Below are 27,781 nucleotides of genomic sequence, written 5' to 3'. Positions count from 1 at the left end.
GTATGTGCACCATTCTGCCCACATAGAGACCAGTATGTGCACCATTCTGTCTTCATAGAGAACAGCATATGCACAATTCTTTCTTCATACAGACCAGTATGTGGATCATTCTGTATTCATAGAGACCAGTATGTGCACCATTCTGTCTTCATAGAGACCATCATGAGCACCTTTCTGTCTTCATAGAGAACAGTATGTGCACCATTCTGTCTTCATACAGACCAGTATGTGCACCATTCTGTCCTTTTTGCAGACCAGCATGAGCACCTTTTTGCCCACAAAGAGACCAGCATGAGCACTTTTTTGCCCACATAGAGGCCAGTATGTGCACCTTAGTGCCCTCATACAGACCAGCATGTGCACCTTTCTGTCTTCATACAGACCAGTATGTGCACCATTCTGTCCTTTTTGCAGACCAGCATGAGCACCTTTTTGCCCACATAAAGACCAGCATGTGCACCATTCTGTCTTCATACAGACCATCATGAGCACCTTTCTGTCTTCATAGAGACCAGTATGTGCACCTTTTTGCCCCCATACAGACCAGCATGTGCACCTTAGTGCCCCCATACAGACCAGCATGTGCACCTTTCTGCCCACATAGAGACCAGCATGTGCACCTTAGTGCCCTCATACAGACCAGCATGTGCACCTTTCTGTCTTCATACAGACCAGTATGTGTACCATTCTGTCCTTTTTGCAGACCAGCATGAGCACCTTTTTGCCCACATAAAGACCAGTATGTGCACCATTCTGTCTTCATACAGACCATCATGAGCACCTTTCTGTCTTCATAGAGACCAGTATGTGCACCTTTTTGCCCCCATACAGACCAGCATGTGCACCTTAGTGCCCCCATACAGACCAGCATGTGCACCTTTCTGCCCACATAGAGACCAGCATGTGCACCTTTCTGCCCACATAGAGACCAGCATGTGCACCTTTTTGCCCACATAGAGACCAGCATGTGCACCTTTTTGCCCCCATACAGACCAGCATATGCACCTTTCTGCCCTCATACAGACCAGCATGTGCACCTTTCTGCCCACATAGAGACCAGCATGAGCACCTTTTTGCCCCCATACAGACCAGCATGTGCACCTTAGTGCCCTCATACAGACCAGCATGTGCACCTTTTTGCCCACATAGAGACCAGCATGAGCACCTTTTTGCCCCCATACAGACCAGCATGAGCACCTTAGTGCCCTCATACAGACCAGCATGAGCACCTTTTTGCCCACATAGAGACCAGCATGTGCACCTTAGTGCCCCCATACAGACCAGCATGTGCACCTTTTTGCCCACATAGAGACCAGTATGAGCACCTTTTTGCCCACATGGAGACCAGCATGTGCACACTTCTGTCTTCATGCACCTTTCTGACTTCACTAATTTTACTGCATAACTGTTAATCTTGCAGTGAAAGTAAAACAGATCTTAATGATTGTAATATCAATGTCTCTTAGACTGATTTTGTTTAAAGCCCATCTTATTTCTTGTTTGAGTTCAAGCATTCTCACCATATTTCAGAGCATATATCTGAGGGTCAGCGTCTTGCAATTTTTCACAGACTTTCACAAGAGGGAGATGGTTCTTGAACGGTGAAGACATAATCTATAGGATGTTTGTTGCTGAGGTCTCAGCCCCTCCAATATAGTAGCACTGAAATATATGAAACAAAATTATAAAGACATAAATACAATTCACCAATTAACGTCGCTTCAAGGGCCTTGTTCAAGATTAATTGGGTCAGACATCGAACAACTTAATTTTATTTGAAATGTGAACAAAATGCTTGTTACAATATAAAATATCAACAAATTATTAAGAATAAGTCTTTTGTCAGTTATTTAAAAATATGACAGTGAATGCTTTATTCAAAGCATAAGTAACACCATTGAAAATTGACCTACGTCATGCTTGAATAAACAAAATTCTGACAGTTGTTTTTCATATTGTTCATGAAGTTTTCATAGCCAAATGACATTTTTAAAATGATTTTTTTTTAACTTATTGACCAGAACGCTTTGCTTGTTTGCAAACAGTTAAGAGTAAGTTCATTTATATAGTTGTGTGGTCAGTGTTGATGTAAATTTAATACACAAACAGTTTTTCAGATGATATATGAAAAATCTGCAGAACTGCCACTATAAATGAGAATTAAAATTAATCAACATGTATACTATTAAATATTTTTCTACAAACATGATAAATATACTGATTTTCCATGTATACTTCATACTTACAAATCGCTCATCTCTGTCTTTTACAGTTTTGTGTCTCTATTTCGCAGTGAAAAATATTATCATAAAGATTCTCATCTTGACTTTTTCTGAAACCCTTAGTAAGTTTATGTGTTTGATACTTAATTGACAAATTATTGGTTGATTTTGTTGTACTTGTACATCTCATAATTGAGACGTTTTCTTTGATTCAACTATCCTGATGAGAATTAATGTTTAAGTCTGAGAATATATAACATGACTAGAGAATGTCTGCAACTCCATTTAGTGTGAGAACGATCTGTGTATTTTCTCAAAATAGTAAGTTAAGTTTAACCTCCCGAGGAGAGGTACACCCCGTGTGGGGTTCAAATCACAACCATAGTAACACTTATAATAACCAATTCACCTAACAGGGAGGCCGATTCTTTCAACAGCATACAATATTTTCCTTCTCCCATTGCAGACACACTGGCCTTTTACTTTCAACACCAGTCAAGTTAACCTGTATGGAAAGTGCCTGTTGCATGGCTAGAACCCACAACCACCTGTACACTGTTGTGTGTGGGGGCTAGACCACAAGGTCTGAAGAAATACACATACACATCCTTCGCACACAAGTACATTCCCCGCACACAAGTAAATCCTTCGAACACAAGTACATTCCCCGCACACAAGTACATTCCCCGCACACAAGTACATTCCTCGCACACAAGTACATTCCCCGCACACATGTACATTCTCGCTCAAACTGATGTCGTGTACGCATGATCTCGTAAACAAATGAAATATAGTTATTTCAAACGGCACACACATGCTGTTTGTTCATTTGCAGGTGTAGACCGGTTCTGCACGGAACTGGCGGTAATGATCGGCCCATGGCGGACATGGTACTGGAAACTATGTTGGGTCTTCATAACTCCGGCTGGAACCATTGTGAGTATAACTGTAAATCTATTAAATATATACACCAGTGTTATCCTTCATAGTTCCGCGGTGTTTTAGGGTTTATCTCGGTAAAGTTGCATTTTATAGATTTTATTAGACCTTATTTTCGCGCCATTTTAAATTCGAACATGGAAAAAAGCAATACAATGTCAAGACGATATTGAAAGTGTCGGATCTTGACATCTACCAAATGATATTAACAATGTTAGTACATAATATTTATGTCTTTAATTCCAGTTTATCTTGCTGATATCGTGGATCGACTACCGGCCTGTGTCATACAACACGTACTTCTACCCGGCCTGGGCGGAGAACCTTGGCTGGCTTATATCATTTGCTGCAACATCTTCAGTACCCATCGTCGCTGTGTTCAAAGTTGCTACTTATAAGAAGGATATGTCAATAGGCGAAGTAAATCTTTTTGTGATTCTTTATAACTAAGAACTCATTCTCCTACGGAATGACTTTAAGGGTTACAGCAATTTAGCGTCATGTCCTTGGCATCTCTTTTTAAAAAGGAATACTATGGTATAGATATCAGACAATTGTGAGGTCTACGTTGTTACACGTTGTCTTTTCTCCAAAAAGGCGATTCCATAGTTGTAATCCAGGGATCGTGAAAACCGTCGATCTGATGGTTCTGACGGTTTTAATTTCGACCCTGTCTGAGTTGTCAAGAGTTAGGTCTGTTTGACCGACATAAAATGTCAACCTTTAATTTGATATTTTTCGAGATATTTTGTGCGTTTGCGCATGTTGTTAGTTTTTTGAGGGACTGATTTAGAAATGGTTACACGCTGGCCGTTCTTCAAACAGACGACTAGAGGTCATGCAAAGCGTATTTCTATAAATATTTTAAAATTATTTTCTCAGAGAATACGCCATTTAATGCGGCCGTCGCGGGAGTGGGGCCCAGCGCTGGTATAGCACCGGAAGTTGGTGAAGCACGTTCCGGGGTTCATCGTGGATCCGGAGGACTAGAACCACGGGGTGGCGTTCTCCTACCAGAACCTTGACGACACACCCACTGTAACCATACAACACATGCACGGCGTCACGGTGAGAGCAGATGATGTATTTGCATTTAGAGAAACCTTGACGCCCGGTTATAGTGTTAATATTTTTTAATTTTTTTTCATTAAATAGTTTTATTACTATACGTGGTTGTCGTTGTGGGTACTCGGTAATGATTATCGCATTAACATAGTAGTAGAAGCTAATTTCTCAAATAATGGTACTAGTAGTAATTCATATTTTCAGGACGGGACGGCTGAAGCGTAGGTCACGTGTCTGCCAAGACAGAGCGTCAATCAAAGCGGAATACAATCTTCAATCATTCTCCAGTCTGAGAATCTCATAACATGTGATAGCCCTTGAGTGTTAAAATACTCGTATCATTCATACATTTGACTTGTGATACTTATATTTGTGATGCTTTGTCCGCATGCGTGTTCATTTATGTTATATACACATTAATTATAAGCATTTATATTATGTGTTTTACGATTTTACATATACATTCCATATATGTTTACTATTGTCAAAAAACAAAGTGAATGATACTGTACGTTTTGATATTTTATTTTCATTTTTATAGCAAGGAACACTTATCGGTAACAATCATTTTGGAGTTCCTTTTACAGTTGAAGAGTTGGAAAGGCACCCGGTTCTTCGCTATATTCTTCAACCTAAAATATAAACGTTGACAATATTTTTCTTGTACAGGGAGGTTTTAAATAATGAATTGCAAATCATATAAGCTTGAGTACTAACAAAGCGTCCACGCAAAATACAAACCTTTCTCTGTTTAAATATTCAGGTGTGAATCTCCGTGGAATTTGCAGTGTATCTGAAAAAAGCAATATGTCGTACATAAACAAGTAATAAATATTGAACGGGGTAGTGGCTATATTTATATTTAGCCCAGCACATTCGCAATAGGTGAGAAAATATGAACGCGGTTGAAGTTTGCAGCCACTAGCAGAAGAAATACACACACATACACACATCCGCGCGCGCGAACACACGCACGCACACACACCCACGAGTTCTATGAAAATGGCAAAAACACTAGTTTCTATGCCATCTGTACCTTATTTTAATGAACTATTCCTTCGTTTGTAGTTTAAAGCGTAACCAAAATATTCATTTTATCAGTACAACATTAACTTTCATTCTTTCAAATTTGCGGTGCCAGCAATGAGCCTTTGTGGTCCTGCACTTAGTTCAATCTAACAACGCTGTTAACGTCATTGATGTTCAACTGTTTTCTGCTCTGGAAGCGATACACATGTGATCTGCAGTAATTCTTACTAGATTTGAGACAAACATTTCAGCTGTACTTGTTTTATTTTAATATATGAGTATATCATCAGGTGTTTCACGTTTAAAAGGTTACAGCAATTTTGTAAATCACGATAGTTTGAACGATCGGCCCTATTTCTTTTGTATCAAATAGCCAACGAAATAACGAAGCCGTGCATACCTGAATCGCATTAAGAAAGAAAAGGGTCTCTTCCGTTAAACTTTTTACGGGAACAGCCGAATCCTTTGCTGTGCTTTGTGTAACATAAGCCTGAAAAAAGGAAATAAGAAGACCACTGGAAGTTTAATAAGGTTTCAGAAATACGCAAGCATACCTTGGCTCTGTCATTTTCATTTGTATTTTAGCTACCCACCAGCTGACAAAAACGCATATTCAAATACAATCAAGTGGCAAAATGGAAACAACAAGTACCTTGTGAGCAACTTGTAACGCTCCGTCAATAAGAACGTTCTGACTGGTTTCGTTAAAATATACCTACAAATAAAACAATCGGGGCAACATTCAATATAATTATTATTCTTATCACTTGATATACCTTACTGATTCATATCATACCATTGGTCGGTTATTTATACAGTCCAATCAAAACACTTGGAATCTAATCTTAAAATGAAGCTAAATCTAAAGTGTTGTTGAATATATCCCCATCACTGACCAATGTCCATGTCCGAATTACTGTTGGTATCATAGCATCGTGTCAGGCAAACAAGGTGTATAGAAGATTGAACATTTAGATCCAAGAACTCCAAAAATAATATCTGTTAATTTAGTTTGTTTACCATGATTTTGGTACGCTGGTTCTGAAAGCACCCCAACGTGTCTTGAAAAGCCAAGATGTTGCTTGATCCCCACCATGTAGGTGGCGCTCCGTCGTCAAGATCACCTGATGGAAGTGAATGGGGTAACAGTTTAGCTTTTTCAAATCTTGACTTAGATAATCGACACACACTACAATAATAAAATGGGAACACACTTGAAAGCTATGCCTGCTGACGTAGGGTAGGGAAATCGATAAGGACATTTATTGGAGTATTTCGAAATGTTAAATAACGTACAGGTGTCGGTAAATGTACATGTATACACTAATTGTTGAGTTATCTCGTGGTACAGGAATACGCACCTTTTCAAGAGGTATTGGCATAATTGGGCTCAACCCACATTAGAGGCATGTTCTCTTGGCCTCTCTTAAGATATCTAGTACTGACTCTAGTCTGAGAGTAACTCATATTTAAGGTAACAGCAATCTGCACAGTCGAGCTAAAAAACTACTTCATGTATAAACTATATTGTACCTGTCAGAATCTTTATGAATTCTTCTGCCATCAACATTCCCAAGCGACCATATGTCAAAAAGTCTGGGTTGTGTTTTTCAAGGAACACCGTCACACCTGTCGGAATACCTGTAAGAAATAATTTTATAAACTTTACTTTCATTGTTTACCAAGTAATGTGTTACTTATTTTACGAATTTACCAGTAACCGTTTGATTTTGCTTTGCTTTTATAAAATGGCATTACGATCATGATAACCATAAACTTCTACGGCTTCGCAAACGTAAATACATATTACACTAATCCATAAGTGAAAATAGTTAGTTTTATCAAATACCTACCCAATGTATGAAACTGTGGATCATAGTGCATATGAGAATCAGACCAGTCCATTTCAATTTGGTTCAATCGACTGCCCAGTTTTCTGTGCTCGACGTTATGATTTTGCTGTTTCAAATTCGCAACAAAAACAAGAAAAGAAACCAAGTTGTTTCTCAGTATAGGTGTATCTTGAATGTTGGATTTTAAGGGTGAAAAGTAGAGTCTCAGCTGTTTGGCCAGCGCTAATGCTACCAGTACGAAAGTTGGCGGGACGGATGTGGATTCTGAAAGCAGCTGTTGGAAGGCTTGGCTCACTGACTGGTGAACAACTGTAATAATTAAGCGATCATCTAAAACCTTCTTTGTGAACTGTGAGATGAATGCGGCATGCATCTCCTCTTTGGCTAGTTCATGTGCAACATTAACACAATCGACGCTTGTTAACTGCTTGTTTAATTTAACACTGGGAATATCTAGTTTATCTTCGTATGGAACGAATTTCCACATTTCCAACAACGCTGAAATGAAGATGTACCATTTAACTTCATCCCTATCTACATCGGCAAGTAAAGATTCAAGTTCGGCAAAGTACCCACTGTCTATAAGTTCTACTAACACTTCTCCGTCCTCCATATCTAAAGCATAACTCCAATTGAAAAAAGGGAACATAGTATTTAAGTCTAATGCCATCACAGTTGTTGTTTCTAACTTAATACCATGTTGACGCTTCACTGTAATGTCCCGATTATTCAGAACCTGGAATGTATTAAAACAGTCATAAGTGTCTGCTTTAGATAATATGAATTATTTTGCAAAACCAAACCAAATAATTGCAACTAAAAACACAAAAATATGTGATAATTAGGCGAAGATGCCTATATATTTTGCGAAACAAGCATTATCATGACTTCTTAAGCATATATTTCTTACCTTTACCAATTGCAATTTTATGTAGACGAACGCAGAAGCCATCTTTGCCGCTATTTTACTTGTTATATCATCTACAAATAGAATGGAGTCTCTATTAAAAACAATATATTGCAAAGCAATAAGACAAACATGAAAATAATCAACTTTTTTTGGCATTTCAAAGACCAATATACTCTGTTTTTACTAAAGAAAGTACTACAGTTGGATAGAAAATTCAGCAAATCTAGCCGTTTTGGCATTGAGAACTCTAAATGAAACAAAGTGTGTGGCTTACCTTGTTGACCTGTATTAACAGAACGAAGAAACTTGGTGATTATTGTTGTGACACCGTGTATGTAGGTATCTGATGTCTGAAAACAGTTAAGACATGCATTCATGATGTCCAATCAAAGACAAGTTGTCTGCATGCAATAAACTACAAATAAACTGTTGGACATTAAGTGGAAGACATTTTCAAAAACAGCAAGCTAAATAATTATAATAATATTTATAATAATAAAACACGATAACTTGCATTTGCTGATGTTTGTTTCCACGAGTAATTAGAATCATCTACTTCGTTTAAAGCGTTCAAACTAAATGTGAATTACACATACTCGTAATGTATATTGTTTGTTTGAACAGTTTCCTTGACCGCATAAGATATGCCTATATTGTTCACATTGCCAATGCATATATTTGATATTGCAAGTTATATTAGAGTCTTGGGGTGTTACCACTAAAGTCCCATTTACGACGTGTAGTTCCAAGTCGGCGTCTGCTGTTGGAGGCTCAATCTGAATACCGGAAGAAGAGTATAATTACAAAACACTTTACCATACAGGATGATTTAACGATGACATGTGTTGTTAACCAAGATCCCTATAAAGTTGCTTGCTGGACTTGCTCCATATATACAACTGCATTATGAATCGCCTTCCATGTATTTGCAAAATGCACTACTTCTAATAATCGAGATGTAACTGTAGCAATACAAACGTGATTTGGTACAAGTACCTTTAGACCGAATTCCTGCTGATCTTTTGAGTTGAACAACGGTTGGTATGATAGTTGAAAGAAAGGAGTGACTCGAAATCTATTTAGCACAACCCTCAGTAATTCCGGAACACTGATATCAAGCGAAGCGTTTTTGTGCAAGTCTATTACGGCAATTATGGTCCTTACATCCTGCATTGCTATATGATCAATAAAACGAGTGTGTGTGTGTAAGAATGTTACAGGTTGCAATATATCAAAGAAAAATTACAGTCGATCCTGCGCAACTTCATAAAATATACTTGTTCAGTAGAAGTGTAGTATGATGCGGTACTTTACAAGCAAGCAACTTGATTCCACATGCTTATACCTCTTTTTTTAATAAAATCGTTTTAATATAATATATAATAAAAAAAAATATAATAAAAATATAATGTATTTATGCACATTCATTTCCATTACATTAAGTTTTGCATGAAAATTTATCTAGTCATGCATTGGATTTGCCCCGAATGCCAATTATGATAGTATTACCGTCGTGTTGCGGGATTCCTGTTCCCTCTGTGTTGGCTTGCATACATCGTTTGTAGACAGACTTGACCAACAGCACTGCAAAGCTATCTTTTTCCGAATGCGGGAGTTCAACAATTTCTAAAATATAATATTAACAAATAAACAAGGATCATAAATACGAATCTAATGATAACCTGAGCCTGTGAAAGTGGTACACAGAAAACTGCAAGAGCTTTAATAGGGTTATACCTTTTATATAGGGCAGCATGTTATGTTGTATTTCTACTCGGACAGAGGTTGAAGGGCTATTGGAAGAAACGTCGATTGATGAGCGAACATTGTCTTCCCACTTCCCACATGCATGCTGAACGAGGTCATCACAAGGAGACGTTGAAAAATCAACTTTGCTCAAAGTTTCTCTGCTTGCATTGCACACATGGTTCCAGCAGGATGGAGATACCATCTGTTTTTCAATTGGAACAGCTGTTACATTTGATGGTTGAATAGTTGTGTTAACAGTAAGAGACATTGTTGTTGAAACGTAAGAACTATTTGTGATTAAGGGAGAACTTGTCGTATGAGCTAACGGTGGTTTAAATGTAGATGATTTGCTAAATTGAGTTATGGGTGACTTTGTGAAATTACTTCGCGGACTGTTTTGCGTTGATAGTCTGTTCTTTACTTCTGTAAGAGTGTGAAAGGTTGTTGCAGTAGTTTTAGTTTCAGTAAAAGCTTCCGTTGTGAGGTTTGAATTTGGCAAACTTATATTGGCGAAAAAGGAATGCGATACGGTCGACTCAATATCTGGTGCATTTTTACTTGTTTTCATGTTGCTTAATGACTTTGTGTTGGCGAGTTCCGATGTTGCTGACATTGTAATTGGATTGTTTGTTGATTTGTCGGCTGTAGTCCTATAAACGTTTGTTTTACCGTCATTTGGATTTGACGTTGACCCCAAATCAGGTAATTCGGGGCCTGTTATTGATCCATGGTTTGCAGAGGAATTATTCTGTAAATAAACGATTGCGTCGGTCAATACATATCCAAAACTATTTTAATCGATTTGATAAAATGGCCTTTAAATTTCAATCAATAACCTTAATTTACTTAAAATTGTCGACATTACTTCACTTAATAAGGGGGTTGTTTAAGATTTCAGAACTGCACACTGTGTGCTTGTTTAATGCAAGCTTAGCTTGACCATGTCTAAAACTGTAATGGGGACATGTAGACTTACACTGCTGTTGTTTGATGACAAAGTCGAAACTAGAATGATAATGATTATCAGCAGGATGATAGTGACAAAGGCGAAGTAAACAGAGAAACCAAATATCGCCTTTTCTCTCTGTGTACATTGGTCGTTTTCATTTCCCTTTCTACAAAGGAGGGCATCTTTAATATCCGTCCACCTTCTCTGAAAGTATAATAGTTTCCCTTTTCAATGTTTCTACTTAATACAATTGAGACGCATGTATATATATTTTTTTTTACTAAAGAGACAAGTATTTAACATTCTACTATATCAGTTGAACAATTGCTGTAGTTATCGAGTAATTTTAAATGTATATCAACACATTAAATTAATACAAACACCATAACCGTACAAGACAATGAGTTGTACGTACTTATACATGTATTGTCATATTGAATTATATATGCATCGATAACAATGAAATATTTAGATTTACTTAACATACAATCTTGTTGTATATGTTTATTCGATATTTAAGATTATTTTTAGTAAAGTGTGTATTATGATTGATTAATCTCGAAACATTGTATCGTATACTAGTAATAATTCGCCCACATGAACGATTGCTTTCTGGAAATAATTCCTGAAATCATAAATCTTGTGGAAAAAACTACAGAAACCAGTTCCGAAGCCAAAGGTTTAAACATTAACCCCGTTTAATGGCACAGGGAAAACGCAAAAGACATAGAACAAAAAAGTCACAAACAACAAACATGGAACAACAGCACAAAAGTCCACAAACAGCACAGCGCATATATATGATATAAAAAACTAGGTATGTTTATCAAGGGATGTTAGGTACCGCCCTGGAACGGTCCCTAAAAGGTAAACTTACTGAGGGTTTAAACCAGTTTACGTGCACAAACCTCACTCTTATCCCAAAAATCCTGAATAAAGAAATAAACGTAAGATAAAAAAAGATAAATGCACAGTAAGTGTTATATTGTTGTATACTAACCGTTTGCCTTCTATCTACTCTTGGTGTATTCCGTGGTCGTCTGGTAGATTTGCTGACCGGAACTAGATCTTTTGGCGGCGATACTATCACAGGGTCCACGTGGCGGGGAACTTTTACACGTGTAGCGGCTAACTCAGCAGGCCTTGTTGACAAACATAGCAAATTGCATAGATCTTTGTCGGGATGACTAGGCAAGGATTTCCTAGCTGCGCGACGGATGTCCGTAAAATAACCGCGAAATGTTTCATATTTCCAAGGCTCGATTCGTTTTTGTGCATCTGGTATCGTCCATCCAATACTCATATTGAAGAAAGGATGCTTATATTTAACTGTGTGAAGTGTATCATTTTAGAAAACTGATCCTCTTAAAAACTCCATTTTGAAAAAAATGAGCTGATTTTGATATTATAATATATTAATCTCCGATTATTTGGGTATTTATAATTGTATTGAACTTTATCCCTACAAATGTATACCAAAATTGAGCTGTCGGCTTAAGCAAATGGATTAGCGCTTGATATTAATCTTAATTAGATCAAAAGGAACAACGATTTAAGTTGTCCTTATTAGTTTAGGAATGATGGTCTCTCCCATAGCTTTAAATTGACTCGCTCATGTTTTGTAAACTGCACTTTTTATGACGACTCTATGAGTGGAAAGTCAATAGGATTGTTAAGACATTAAGCTACTGAAGTTGATGATCTAATATTGTCCACGATTTTGAATAGCGTTGGTAACGCTTTACAACAAAAGGCTTCAAGGTTAATTCATCCCTGGGGTTATATATGAGTCCTCGTGGGCGAGAGTTTTGTTGTCAGTTTTCAAATTTGTTCTTGACTGTTCCAGCGTGGAGATGCTCCCCAACTAAACCAGCGTTTTTATACTTAGATTTAATATTTTTCTTGAATATCGGTATTAAAGAGAATATGATTATAATATCAGTGGTTTCAGCAATACCGTGAAAAAAATATCAAAAATCATGAGCGAGTCCCTTTAATACGTATAACAACACGGATAGATGTTATTACGACCAACATTATCATTTATTTATTTTTTAATTTCCATTTTGGCCGAAATAGACAAATAATAAAAAATATTAAAATTATACAGACCTTTTAAAACAACAACAAAAACACGTTCAAATTAGAAAATTGAACAGGAAATAAACCACCAGTCTTATTTTTAGTATTAAGACCTTGAACAATAAAATCAAGGAAATTAAATGCGAGTTTGAACTTGTAATGCACAAAGTTCAACTAGCCACTCATCATTATCTTCCTGTCTATTATAATAATCAAACTAGCGTTTGGTTACAGTTTCGATGGGATGGTGAGGAAAAACGCGCTTTACATGTAGCTTTTAATGTATAATTCTTTACTGCCTCGTTTCTATTTTGGTATTTCTTTAACCATCTTTGTTTAACACAGTGCATATTGATCAGTGCGATGTAAATAATAACACAACTGAAAATGGTTGTTTTTCAAGTAAAGGATACATCTTACATCATGTGAACTTGATTTCGCATTTTATTTTAATTATAACAAAGACAATCATCGCCTTTCAGATCATTCGCGATGTGGATTGCAAGCCTTCTACTAGTGATCTTCCTGTCAGTGGAATTTGTTTACTGTGATTTGTCATGCAATGACACATTCTGCGCCTGCGAGAAACACCCAACTGAAAATGGTATTATCGTGGACTGCTCATTCACCAACGTAACATATGTGCCGACGCAGATACCAGCTGCTATTACCCTGGTCCTAAATATGTCATCCACAAGACTCGAAGACTTGGTGACTTATACAAGCACGCCATTTGAGAACTATGTGTCACTCAAAGTATTAGATCTGTTTAATACAACATTGGGAATAAAGAACGCTACAATTCAAAACACAACTTTCACAGGACTAAAAAACCTATTGTATTTAAATATATCAAACAACGACCAGATGACATTGACAACTAACACAAGCGAGAACTTGTTTGGACATTTAAAATCACTAAAAGAATTAAGAATGTACGCAACAACGGGAGCCCTTCTTGGAAACGGTTACCCTGAGATGGCCATATCGAAGCTTCAAAACAGTTTGGAAGAACTATGGCTTGATGGTATGACAAATATTTCATTTGGTCCTGTGTTTCAAGAAATGTCAAAGCTTAATACGGTGCGGATATCGGGGGATATGGTTCTACCGCCGTGGCGATACTTGGAGTTTTGTGAAACAGACATATTGAGAACGTCATTTGAAAATTTGATTTACGTGACACACTTGTCGGTTTTAAAATGTGGCGTAAAAGATATTGCAGCAGACGCTTTTGTAAACATGACGCATTTGGTTTATCTTGATTTGTCTGAAAATTTTGAATTAGGATTGAATGGTCTGACAAAGGCGGCGAGCAGTTTGAACAAAAAAATGGAAACAATAATCATGAACCACGTTGTAAATGGTCAGTTTTTGAGCTGTGGCACCAACATAACCTCAAAAATCGTAACTCCATTTAAAAACCTAACAAATTTGAAATACCTTTCACTGCAATATAATGCAGTGAATAACGTTGAAAAGGAAGTATTCCAACTTTTGCCGTCAGTTGAGGAAATTAATATTTCAAGAAACGAGTTTGAACTTGGATTTTACATTTTTTACGTTTACTTCATGAAAAATTTAAAGAAGCTCGACGTATCTTTTAACTTTTTCAATGATAATATAGGAATATGGAGTTCGTTAAGTCCGAAGAAGCATGTTCGCACCAATGGCCTTCTCTACAATCCGCGCACGACAACGACGGAAGCACATGCGTCCTCACGCAACAATTTGGCATATCTATCGTCTACTGCAGCTGAACATGAAACCTTTGCAGACATGCAGGTGCATATGAATAATTACAGACATCATGTTCCAGTGCCGAACACCTGCCCGACTCCAGAATATTTCATTCCTAGATGTTCGGTCACTGGTTTTCTCCCACCGAATATGGAGGAAATAGATATAAGTTACAGTAAAATTGGATACCCTATTTTTGAATTATGTTTTGACCCAAATAATAAGTTGAAAACTATATCCGCGGCGTGCTCGTTGCTGTTTTGTTGGGAGGGACCAACCCATGGTTTGGAAAAAGTTGAAAATATTGACCTTAGCCTTAATTTTGCAACACAAGTGAATGTACATTTCTTTGATGGTTTTCCGAATCTTAAAAGATTGAATCTTCATGGCAACCTCTTGTTCAATCCGATTCAAAAGAATGGTTCGCGCTTATTTGCAAACAACACACATTTGAAGGACTTGGATATATCATTCAATAGAATTGAAAGTGTGCAACCTGACCTACTCCAACACCAAAAAGACCTGGAAGTTTTCAATATGTCCTTCAATATATTTACATCTTTTGGTCTGAATATCTCGCACTTGAAACACTTGCGAATGCTCGACATGAGCAACAACCACATATGGACTCTCCCACAGAGTGTAAGAAACGCACTGAAGAATATTTCAATGACAAGCTCTAGGGGCAGGAATCGGATGCAAGTGAACATGACAAACAACCACATCAAATGCACATGTGCTAATCTTGATTTTTTAAAATGGGTTTTAGAGCATATGGGTTCATGTAGCTATCTGTACGTGAATATTTCTGAGTGCAACTTTTTTCACAACGACAACATGACGAAAGAAGTAATAAATTCTAAGAATGATCTGGAAGAGAAAATTATATATCTTGATAAGCAATGTAAATCATACCTTGATGTCATAATAGTCAGCGCAATACTTTTGGTTATTGTAATTGTAATAGTTGTCGGCGTGTTAGTTCATAGGTTCAGATGGAAAATAAGCTACTGGTACTATGTGACTTCTCGAAAAATAGTCAAACGAGCTGGCTATACGTCCATTGACAGCATTGCTGAAGAGGCGAACAAGTTCCGATACCATGTGTACGTGGCATCCAATGCAGAGGCCAACACTTTTGTAAGCGAGACCCTAGAGCCCCATCTCACAAGAGAAGGTTATAAGTTGTTCCTCCCCGACTATATTGTGCCGGGGCAAAACAAGTACAGTTTAATTGCGAATGCTATACATATAAGCAGAGCGGCGCTGTTTGTTATAACCAAAGGGTGCGAATCTGAAGACGAATGGAAGATTGCCCTACATATGGCACAGGAGGAGTCTTTGAGACGGGGAAAACCAATGTTCTTTGGACTTTTCTTGCAGTCCACGCCGGATTCTGGCTGGTCAAAGGACACGTTGGAAATCAAAAGGAGGTGCTATCTGGACTTTCCGGAAAGGGGCGGAAGTCAAGAAATGATTGCCTTTTGGAGAGAACTGATTGACATTATTGAAAAAATAGACGACACACCGATTGCTGTAAACCAAAGTTTATTCAACAGAAACACTTCTATTTGAGAAAGTCCAGCTTGATGCACACATAATTTTCACTGGAGGAACTCAACTTGCTTCGGAGGTTTGGACTTTGAAATACTGAAGTCACGACGAGAACCATGTGTAACAAGAAGACAAGAATAATCTATCAAATCTCGTCCAAGACAAAGTGTATTATTATACATTCTATGTAACTCTACTACTATAAGGAATTACTTATACTGGACAAAAAAAATGCAAACTCATCCATACCTTCAACCATTTCACCAGTTGGATCCGAATTGATTTCAATTTTCATAGGCTAAAATATTTACAACAAATAATGGAATTTCACAATTTCTGTAATGCCTTCTTCAGTTTGATTTACTTTTGTTAATACTGTAAACATCATTTATTGAAATATATTACAACAAGGGAGAGGTTTTAAAATGAGATGTAACCTATCTCCTCTATCCTTATGATGACACAGTGGAAACTCGATATGTCGAACTCTGTTATCTCGATGTTCTGGTTTTGTCAAAGTTTTTCTAATATTTTGGGCTCAGTCATACACTGATTGTATTTCTGTTATATCGAGTGCTCGTTACCTCGAAGGTATTATCGAGGCCCCAACGACTTCGAAATAGCGAGTTCCTACTGTATATGTATACTTTGTGTTGTTCCAATGTATCTTCATGACATAAATAATGCTTAAACTAATGTCTTTAATGTAAATATGTGAATATATGCAAATCAAAATAACTTTCATTCTTTTCTTCGATCAGTGTTCCAAAAGTCTTGTTCTGAAGTGAAATTTGACATTGGATTGATTTTGAGAACAATAGCATGAATTGTGAATCCTTGAATCGTGTTAATGGTATTCCACGTTAATAGTTTTCTCATGCGGTTTACAATATTCTGTATATTAATAAAGATTATCGTATAAACAGGAGTTGACTGCGCTTTAATTCAGATTAAAGAATTCAATAAGCTGCCACATGCCCTTACGAATAGGGAAGAATTATTAATTGTAATGGACGGAAATCATGCTTGTACGGGCTTGACCTTGAACCTTATTCTTATAGTGTAACCATCGACGTTATTTAGTGCGCATCATTTCATTGAAGAGCAGAACAGAACAGAACAAACGTTTATCTCAAATCAAACACATGGCATACACTCAATGAATTAGTTCAGGGTGGGGGTGGGGGTGAATTTGTAGACTACAACTAAATTGTAAATTATATAAATAAAATAACTAAAATGTTTATAAATGTTTTCATGTATATCCAAAAGTAAAATAAACTAAGATTATTAAATTTCAGCTTCTGTTCGGCTGGCATAGTATGCAAATTCACTGTAGTAACAGTAAGGGAGATGAGTTAAAGTAGATAACGTTGTTAAGTTGGGAAAAAAGTTGACCTAAATATAATAACATTTATGTGAAGCCAAAATATATCTGAAAGAAAAGAGTACCCACAAACCTAGTCACAAGAATGCACATTTAGGGAACTTTTTTACATTTGGATATTCATCTTGTTCCCTAAACATATCTAGTCGCCAAATCAAAAATCGTCAAAGACTCTGAAGCGGCTGTTTATATGGACTACCCCAATCCCACCTGCCAACATTTAAATCAAATAAATTTAGGTTCTTAGGAAGGGAGGTGGCAAGTAAAAACAATACGCCCCTAAGTTACGCCCCGCTCCCGTCAAATCCTGGATCAGCCCCTGCCCAAAGTTACATTGAATTTAAGAACGAAAATCGCTTTGGATAACTTCTCAAGAAAGTCCATTTAAGAATAAGAATTTCTCCATAGTGCGCGCCACTACATTGCCATCTATTGGTGTTCAAAGTTTCTTTCAATTTCTCCCTGTGCTCACGTTCTCTTGCTTCAGACAAACGCTTTTGAAGAAAGTTTGTTATAAAGCCGAACAAGGGGAAAACACAAAGTAACTAGAATTGTTCTTTTTCAAGTGCCGCTAACGAAAAAATGATATATGCCTTTAATTTAATTTGCCATGTTTGAAGAAACGCTATAGCAAAAGCAAATTTGCATGGAGTGCCGAAAAAAAAACACTAGGGGAATAAAATGCAACAATTTATTTATTAAGAAATCAAGAATTAAGGCGAGGTTATGTTGCAACATTTGGACCAGTATTATTCAATTCCTTCAAGTAAGTTCTAAGGTTTGACTCGGACAAACATTTTGTTTTCAGGGCACAAACTCACCTGTTAAGATTGCAACAATTGGTCCGAGAGTTATCTTTCTTGCAAGGTGCACATCCCCATGCACACCGTCAATAAAATCTACGTACAGAGGGAGATAACATGACATAAGTGTGTCCCAAAAGTAGCAATTCCTGCAGTATGAACAATTTGACATTACTATATATCATTGTTCAAAATTTAAATCCTTCCAGTAGTTTCCATATCATACTTGTTATGCTTTGTATTAATATTCTTTTAAATAAATAAGAAATAAGTAATACACTTTGAGTAATGCCCTCATATTGTATATATATATATATATATATATATATATATATATATATATATATATATATATATATATATATATATATATATATATATTGTTGTGGGCTCGCCTCTCGTGCGATGCCCGTCCGTCAGCGGCGCTTCCCGACGACTCTGCCACGCTCTCCGACGCTTGATAGCTATATTATAATTACTCAGGATGGCTATCGTTTTCCAAGTTTCACCATACTCAGCTATTTAGCCCAAATAGCTTATACTCGGCACCATTTAATGATTACATAGTCCCTGGGATGAGAAATGGTACCAAATCCATATAAAGTTCTAACGTTTATTGTCAGGAATTTCTTCTTAACATAAGAAATGGCACAATAATCTTCTGTCAACGTAAAATAACAAGTACAAGGTTCTGAGTATTCGTGAAAATTCCTAACATCTATGAAATTTCAGCAAACTGCGTAAATAAATGCTGATTTAATCGTTACGTTATTTATTTTTAATCTCTTATACTTAAGTTTGATCAAAATGTGCTTAAATGTGCTTAAATTAATTTGTTTTCTATACTTTCTGTACAATTTTTGCGTAACCCCCCTGCCCCGAAAAAGACCAAATTCCTACTCCCCTCTGATGAAAAAAAATCCGCTCTTTAAATACTCCAGAGCAGACGACGGCATCGACTCGCGATCGACTTACGATCGACTTCTAGATCGACACCAAAAATGTGCATCGACAACAGCTGATCGATCGAAGAATTTGCGATCGATCGCATAAAGATGAATCGACTCGGTCCAAAAATACAATCGTTGAATGATACATGATGGCGGCTAAATAATTCTGCTGATAGCTAAATCTACATCGCATTTTCTCAGCAATCAAACGACTTTTAGAAAAGCTATACAGAAACCTTAAAATTACAATACAGTGCTATGTTTATCGTAGAGTTTAACAACAAAAAGTTATATCCCTTGGAAAGAAATTAGCCATGCAAACCATGACTTGCTAGGGACAAAACAATGTTAGACGGATTTACATTTACCAGGTTTGTGAGTTAAAACCTGAACAAAACGTGAACTCATTTAGCAGAAATATAAGACTTGTGCATTTTTTACGTTACGCAATCAACAATCATCGTGAAATTCTCTTACAAACGCATATTTTACGACCTTTTAAATGTGAGAACTTGCAGTGAACATTTAGTTGCACAGATTGTGATTGCAGTATACAGTACAGTATCATGCAATTGTTAACCAGAGACAATTAATATATGGATGCCAAATATGAAAATTGTGATGATTGCTACAAAAATAATGAACATGACATGTACGCCATTAATTTAATATGCTACTAGGCAGTTTTCAAGCCAGTGCATTTGTAATAATTGGGGTACAGCATCACAATCTGCGAAATCACGGATACTCCCAAAGAAAATATTCATTAATCAATACGAATACAGTCATTTTAAAGGTAAGTCCATTTAATTAGCATTAACGACACTGTCCATATGTGCTGGGGCACATCAATATATATATATATATATATATATATATATATATATATATATATATATATATATATATATATATATATATATATACTAAAATGAACGAGAAAACGCAAAACATAGTACATTCAGAAGGTTGGTCTGGTGGTCACTTCTGTCATAAAAGAGAAAGACCGACAGACATACCATACGAAGTTCAGGTCGTTGTGACTTTTACGTCGAAGGTAGGGACACGGGTTTTGTGCCCAACATGTCTTCATTCTATGGTGGTCACTTCTTCTAATAATTTTAAAGTCGGACATTCGTATACAAAGATATGAACCGGATATAACTATTATCAGTATGGCTTATATTGTAAAACATACAAATTTCACAAATTTGCTGTGACCTTGACCTTGATTGCAAGGACATGGGTCCTGTGCGGGACACATCTTAGGCTGTGGTGGTCACTTCTGCCAAATAATGCTTAAATCAGACCGTGAAAGAGTAAGCTATGGACCAGACAAAAACGGGATGGACCACACCAAGTTCAGAAAGTTACTGTGACCTTGACCTTGAAGAGGCTCGGGTCTTGTACGCCAACAAACCCTGACCACCTCTCCTTGTATAATATATAGACTTTTTTAAGTCACCATTTTTTGTTATTTTTTTTTCAAATTTAGTTCCTTCTTTCCGCTATTTTCCAAATTATTTCCACCACCCTCGGTCTCAGGTTAAACATAACCCTCAACAAATAAAATATACCAAATTGTCCTTGACCTTGAAAAATTAAAAAAAAAATTCCCTGACCATGGGAACCCAGTTATATAGCAACACATTCCAAGTCCAGAAAGATGCTGTGACCTTTATCTAAAGATAGGGACACTGTCACACTGGTATTTTGCACTCATGCTGTTGGTCATTTCCGCCTATCAATAAAAAAGATCTGGCCATCATGAATGAGAAGGATATGGAGCGGACAAAAACGGGATGGACCGACTGACGGACAGACGTGAGGACGCGTATGATTCCAATATAGCCCCCACTTCTCATTGTGAAGCAGTGGTGTATAAAGACGACGACTCAATTTTGTGACAATAAGGGACTTTTCTTCTCTTGAAAAGACCAGCTTAATTGCAAATGGAACTGAAAGAAAATTGTTTAAAGAAGTATATTAATTTGTTCTCATTTATTTTCAAAAATATCTATCTTCAAAATAACAATTAGGAACAATATACATGTACAGCAATGAAACCATTCAGCATTTACAGCTTATTGACATTGCTTCAGGTACTACATGTCACAGTCACAGCGAAATACATGAACATACATTACTCACTCTACAGTACAATACATACAGTTTCACATGAAGGACTACCCACTTTGCATTACATAATTCATTATAATTGGAACTATAGACCATGTGGCCCCATGATTTGTGCACGATGATAAAGTTTACTTTTCTTGTATGAGTTACTTTCTTGGAAATATTCTTGTCAGAAGGAGTATGTATGTAAACAATACAATAAAATAAACATACTAGTTAAATCATTTGAATGTAGTATACTGTCATCACCCTATACAAAAAGTGGTCACAAAAGAAATTCGCAAAGATTTAACACGATGATGATTATTACAGTACACAGTGTGCAATTTATATTATATTTATATATATTAGATCAAGACAAAACATTATGCAATATAGACACCTGACAAGGCCTGAGTTATGAATGGTTCAGTGTAAAAACTAGTGGCTCAACTAGTTTGTGTCAAACTTCCTTGAGGAAAAACTAACAACTCGAAGACCTGACAACTGATGTCCTTCCACATAACTCATTTTTCAAGAACAGGTAACAACAAATTCAACATAAAGCATATTACATTTTGTTTAATGGATTTTTAACAAACTTTGCTATTTTAAAATACAACATACAGAAACTTAACGTGCATAGTAATGTAACACACACTTGTTATCATATGATTTGAAGGTCAAACATGAAGATCTTCCATGGTGGAGTATAACAATGATTAATGATTGAAGACAATGGTAAGCATTGGTCAATTATAAATCACATTTTCCAACTCATATTCATTAAAATCAATATACTGTTTAAAGATTATTCGAACAGTAAAATTCATAAATATATCTACCCTCATCACAAATTTAATCATAACCTAATATCATTCTTATTAAATTTTTTTAGACTGATGAAGTTAATTTAACATGTTAGACAAAAATACCATAGTTTTAACTGAATATATAAAAAGGAATGTTTTTACTATAGTTGGTAATGAATGCAGAGCAAATGTGATCATATTTTAAAGAAGTAAATACACTTCACATTTGAGTCTTTTTCATACATGTATGTCTATGATTTTGCTAAATTGACCACCTGGACGGGAGAATATTAAAAGATCCGTCATTATAGAGAGTGCATGAAACAAAATAGAACTCTTATAATTCTGTATAAACTCTATAGTTGCTTTGATTTCATATGACTACTGCAAACTGAGTTATGGATCTCCAATTCCTGCTATAATCAATTTGTATATTTAAGAAACCTAGGCACTAATAAAAAAGTCATCAAAGCTCATCCCTGGCTTTAAGTTTAGCATAAGCCTCGGGTGCATGTTTGGGCATAAGCTCTTTCACAGCTCGTACAAAGTCAGACTTCTCGGAGCAGCCCCTGCATGCTCGTTCCTCGTCCCAGTCGGATAGAATCTTCTTCAGGTCCTTAACCTTGAGCTTCTTGAATTCAACCTCAGAAAGGTCCAACTTCTTCTCTGAAAAACAAATAGAATAGCTTACAGAGTTAAACTTTTAACTAAAGAATTATGATAAGGTGCTGCACCATGTCCTATTTTGTCAGCACATTTCTGCCCTCATACAGACCAGCATGTGCACCTTTCTGCCCACAAAGAGACCAGCATATGCACAATTATGTCTTCATAGAGACCAGCAAGTGTTCCTCTCTGCCCTCATACAGACCAGCATGAGCACCTTTCTGCCCACATAGAGACAAGCATTGCACAATTCTGTTCTCATGGAGACCAGCATGTGCACAATTCTGTCCTCATGGAGACCAGCATGTGCACCATTTTGCCTTCATAGAGACCAGCATGAGCACCTTTCTGCCTACATAGAGACAAGCATGTGCACCATTCAGTCTTCATACAGACCAGCATGTGTTCGTTTCTGCCCACATAGAGACCAGCATGTGCACAATTCTGTCTTCATACAGACCAACATGTGCACCTTTCTGTCTTCAGAGAGACCAGCATGTACACAATTCTGTCTTCATAGAGACCAGTATGTGCACAATTCTGTCTTCACAGAGACCATCATGTGCACATTTCTGCCCACATAGAGACCAGCATGAGCACATTTCTGCCCAAAAAGAGACCAGTGAGAGCACCATTATGTCTTCATAGAGACCAGTATGTGCACCATTCTTTTCTCATAGAGATCAGCATGTGCACCATTCTGTCTTCATACAGACCAGTATTTGCACCATTCTGTCTTCATACAGACCAGTATGTGCACCATTCTGTCTTCATTCAGACCAGTATGTGCACCATTCTGTCTTCATTCAGACCAGTATGTGCACCATTATTTTTTCATACAGACCAGTATTTGCACCATTCTGTCTTCATACAGACCAGTATGTGCACCATTCTGTCTTCATAGAGACCAGTATGTGCACACATCTGTCTTCATAAAGACCAGCATGAGCACCTTTCTGTCTTCACAGAGACCAGCACAGTCATGCATGTTTCTTTCCATATGGAGACCAGCATGTGCACAATTCTGTCTTTATACAAACCGTCCTGTGCACCTTTCTACCCACATATAGTCCAGCATGTGCACCATTCTGTCTTCACAGAGACCAGCACGTGTACTTTTCTGCCCACATAGAGACTAGCATGTGTTCCTTTCTGCCTACATAGAGACCAGCATGTGCACCATTCTGTCTTCATACAGACAAGCATGAGCACCTTTCTGCTCACATAGAGACCAGCATGTTCACCATTCTGTCTTCATACAGACCATCATGTGTACCTTTCTGTCTTCTTAGAGACCAGTATGAGCACAATTCTGTCTTTACAGAGACCATCATGTACACCTTTCTGCCTACAAAGAGACCAGCATGAGCACCTTTCTGCCCACATAGAGACCAGCATGTTCACCATTCTGTCTTCATAGAGACCAGCATGTGCACCTTTCTGTCTTCAAAGAGACCAGCATGTGCACCATTCTGTCTTCATACAGACCATCATGTGCACCTTTCTGTCTTCTTAGAGACCACTATGTGCACCTTTCTGCCCACATAGAGACCAGTATGTGCACCATTCTGTCTTCATAGAGAACAGCATGTGCACCATTCGGTCTTCATAAAGACCAGTATGTGGACCATTCTGTATTCATAGTGACCAGTATGTGCACCATTCTGTCTTCATAAAGACCCGTATGTGCACCATACTGTCTTCATACAGACCAGCAAGAGCACCTTTCTGTCTTCATAGAGACCAGTATGTGCACCATTCTGTCTTCATACAGACCAGTATGTGCATCATTCTGTCTTTTTTGCAGACCAGCATGAGCACCTTTTTGCCCCCAAACAGACCAGCATGTGCACCTTAGTGCCCTCATACAGACCAGCATGTGCACCTTTTTGTCCCCATACAGACCAGCATGTGCACCTTAGTGCCCTCATACAGACCAGCATGTGCACCTTTCTGCCCACATAGAGACCAGCATGAGAACCTTTTTGCCCACATGGAGACCAGCATGTGCACACTTCTGGCTTCATGCACCTTTCTGACTTCACTAACTTCACTGCATGACTGTTAATCTTGCAGTGAAAGTAAAACAGATCTTAATGATTGTAATATCAATGTCTCTTCGACTGATTTTGTTTAAAGCCCATCTTATATTTGTTTGAGTTCAAGCATTCTCACCATATTTCAGATCACATATCTGAGGGTCAGCGTCTTGCAATTTTTCACAGACTTTCACAAGAGGGAGATGGTTCTTGAACGGTGAAGACATAATCTTCAGGATGTTTGTTGCTGAGGTCTCAGCCCCTCCAATATAGTAGCACTGAAATATATGAAACACAATTATAAAGACATAAATACAATTCACCAATTAACGTCGCTTCAAGGGCCTTGTTCAAGATTAATTGGGTCAGACATCGAACAACTTTTATTTGAAATGTGAACAAAATGCTTGTTACAATATAAAATATCAACAAATAATTAAGAATAAGTCTTTTGTTAGTTATTTAAAAATATGACAGTGAATGCTTTATTCAAAGCATAAGTAACACCATTGAAAATTGACCTACGTCATGCTTGAATTAACAAAATTCTGACAGTTGTTTTTCATATTGTTCACGAAATTTTCTTAGCAAAATGACATTTTTAAAATGATTTTTTTAACTTATTGACCAGAACGCTTTGCTTGTTTGCAAACAGTTAAGAGTAAGGTCATTTATATAGTTGTGTGGTCAGTGTTGATGTAAATTCAATACACAAAACAGTTTTTCAGATGCTATATGAAAAATCTGCAGAACTGCCACTATAAATGAGAATTAAAATTAATCAACATGTATACTGCTAAATATTTTTCTACAAACATGATAAATATACTGATTTTCCATGTATACTTCATACTTACAAATCGCTCATCTCTGTCTTTTACAGTTTTGCAAAACTTTTTAAACAGTGTCTCTATTTCGCAGTGAAAAATATTATCAAAAATATTCTCATCGTGACTTTTTCTGAAATCCTTTGTAAGTTAATGTGTTTGATACTTAATTGACAAATTATTGATTGATTTTGTTGTTCTTGTACATCTCATAATTGAGACGTTTTCTTTGATTCAACTATCCTGATGAGAATTAATGTTTAAGTCTGAGAATATATAACATGACTAGAGAATGTCTGCAACTCCATTTAGTGTAAGAACGAGTCAATCTGTGTATTTTCACAAAATAGTAAATTAAGTTTAACCTCCCGAGGAGAGGTACACCCCGTGCGGGGTTCAAATCACAACCATAGTAACACTAATAATAACCAATTCACCTAACAGGGAGGCCAATTCTTTCAACAGCATACAACATTTTCCTTCTCCCATTGCAGACACACTTGCCTTTTACTTTCAACACCAGTCAAGTTAACCTGTATGGAAAGTGCCTGTTGCATGGCTAGAACCCACAACCACCTGTACACGGTTGTGTGTGGGGGCTAGAAACAGCGGGAACTAGTCAATTCATACCCTGACCATTTCTTACCCTCCGATATTTGGTCATTTCGTACCCTATTTATTAGTTTGAGTTCAGAAATACAATGCTTAAATGAATAAAGACGTATCGTATTAACCACAGGGACAGGGTGCGTTGTTTTGACACACCCCTTTGACCAACCCCCTCCTCCCCCATCATTTTTTTTTAAAACCCAGACTTATTAATAATGATGGGGGAACTGTTAATGAAAACTTACAAAAAACATTCAGTGATAACAGCCTACCTTCTGTGTTCCAGTGCCAATCCATTCTTTACCCAGAGTGTTTGGGACTCTTCTTGATTTAATTAAAGAGGTTTATATCTACTTGAAGAGCTCTTTAAATGTGTTCCATATACATATGGTCGTATATTGTAATGACACCGAAGCACATTCTCGCACACAAGTACATTCTCGCACACAAGTACATTCTCGCACACAAGTACATTCTCGCACACAAGCACATTCTCGCACACAAGTACATTCTCGCACACAAGTACATTCTCGCACACAAATACTTTCTCGCACACAAGTACTTTCTCGCACACAAGTGCTTTCTCGCACACAAGTACATTATCGCACAAGCACATTCTCGCACACAAGTACATTCTCGCACACAAGTATATTCTCGTACACAAGTACTTTCTCGCACACAAATACATTCTCGCACACAAATACTTTCTCGCACATGCACATTCTCGCACACAAGTACATTCTCACACACAAGTACATTCTCGCACACAAGTACATTCTCGCACACAAGTACATTCTCGCACACAAGTACATTCTCGCACAAGTACATTCTCACACACAAGTACATTCTCGCACACAAGTACTTATTCGCACACAAGTATATTCTCACACACAAGTACATTCTCGCACACAAGTACATTCTCGCACACAAGTATATTCTCGCACACAAGTTCTTTCTCGCACACAAGTTAATTTTCGCACACAAGTACATTCTCGCACACAAGTACTTTCTCGCACAAGCACATTCTCGCACAAAAGTACATTCACGCACACAAGTACTTTCTCGCACACAAGTACATTCTCGCACACAAGTACATTCTCGCACAAGTACATTCTCACACACACGTACATTCTCGCACACAATTTCTTATTCGCACACAAGTATATTCTCAAATACAAGTACATTCTCGCACACAAATACATTCTCGCACACAAGAACATTCTCGCACATAAGCACATTCTCGCACACAAGAACATTCTCGCACATAAGCACATTCTTGCACACAAGTACATTCTCGCATACAAGCACATTCTTGCACTCAAGTGCATTCTCCCACACAAGTACATTCTCACACACAAATATATTCTCGCACACAAGTACTTATTCGCACACAAGTATATTCTCACACACAAGTACATTCTCGCACACAAGTACATTCTCGCACACAAATATATTCTCGCAAACAAGTTCTTTCTCGC

General features: G+C 37.2%; 2 protein-coding genes across 4 annotated transcripts; one reads left to right on the top strand and one right to left on the bottom strand.

Moving 5' to 3' along the window:
* Positions 1–12,920: 12,920 nt before the first annotated feature.
* Positions 12,921–16,830, top strand: LOC128215789 (toll-like receptor 4). 3 transcript variants are annotated; one of them, XM_052922379.1, is made up of 2 exons: positions 12,921–13,045; positions 13,281–16,830. In XM_052922379.1, the coding sequence occupies exon 2, from the start codon at positions 13,291–13,293 to the stop codon at positions 16,111–16,113; it is 2,823 nt and encodes a 940-aa protein (XP_052778339.1). In that variant the 5' UTR covers positions 12,921–13,045; positions 13,281–13,290; the 3' UTR covers positions 16,114–16,830. The 3 variants fall into 3 exon arrangements, with proteins under 3 accessions (XP_052778339.1, XP_052778338.1, XP_052778340.1); XM_052922378.1 differs by having other exon boundaries at positions 13,022–13,080; XM_052922380.1 differs by lacking the exon at positions 12,921–13,045 and adding an exon at positions 13,098–13,112.
* A 5,494-nt stretch (positions 16,831–22,324) lies between these two features.
* Positions 22,325–26,919, bottom strand: LOC128217422 (mesencephalic astrocyte-derived neurotrophic factor homolog). Its single transcript, XM_052924565.1, has 4 exons — positions 26,740–26,919; positions 25,725–25,835; positions 25,004–25,145; positions 22,325–22,828 (listed from the first exon to the last, which is right to left on the bottom strand). The coding sequence occupies exons 1-4, from the start codon at positions 26,917–26,919 to the stop codon at positions 22,629–22,631; spliced, it is 633 nt and encodes a 210-aa protein (XP_052780525.1). The 3' UTR covers positions 22,325–22,628.
* Positions 26,920–27,781: the final 862 nt, after the last annotated feature.

Source organism: Mya arenaria, chromosome 14 (genome assembly GCF_026914265.1).
Source record: "Mya arenaria isolate MELC-2E11 chromosome 14, ASM2691426v1".
NCBI lineage: Eukaryota > Metazoa > Mollusca > Bivalvia > Myida > Myidae > Mya > Mya arenaria.
Note: the sequence above shows the minus strand (reverse complement) of the source record. Positions and strands in the feature narration are given on the sequence as shown.

Excerpts from the sequence above, each read along its gene's own strand:
- LOC128215789 (XM_052922379.1), top strand. The coding sequence starts at position 13,291 with ATGTGGATTGCAAGCCTTCTACTAGTGATCTTCCTGTCAGTGGAATTT.
- LOC128217422 (XM_052924565.1), bottom strand. The coding sequence starts at position 26,919 with ATGTGCTTGTGCGATAATGTACTTGTGTGCGAGAAAGCACTTGTGTGC. Across the intron at positions 25,146-25,724 it reads AAGACAGAGATGAGCGATTT|TGCTACTATATTGGAGGGGC; the intron begins GTAAGTATGAAG and ends CATATATTTCAG. Across the intron at positions 22,829-25,003 it reads GATATGTGATCTGAAATATG|AGAAGAAGTTGGACCTTTCT; the intron begins GTGAGAATGCTT and ends TTTGTTTTTCAG.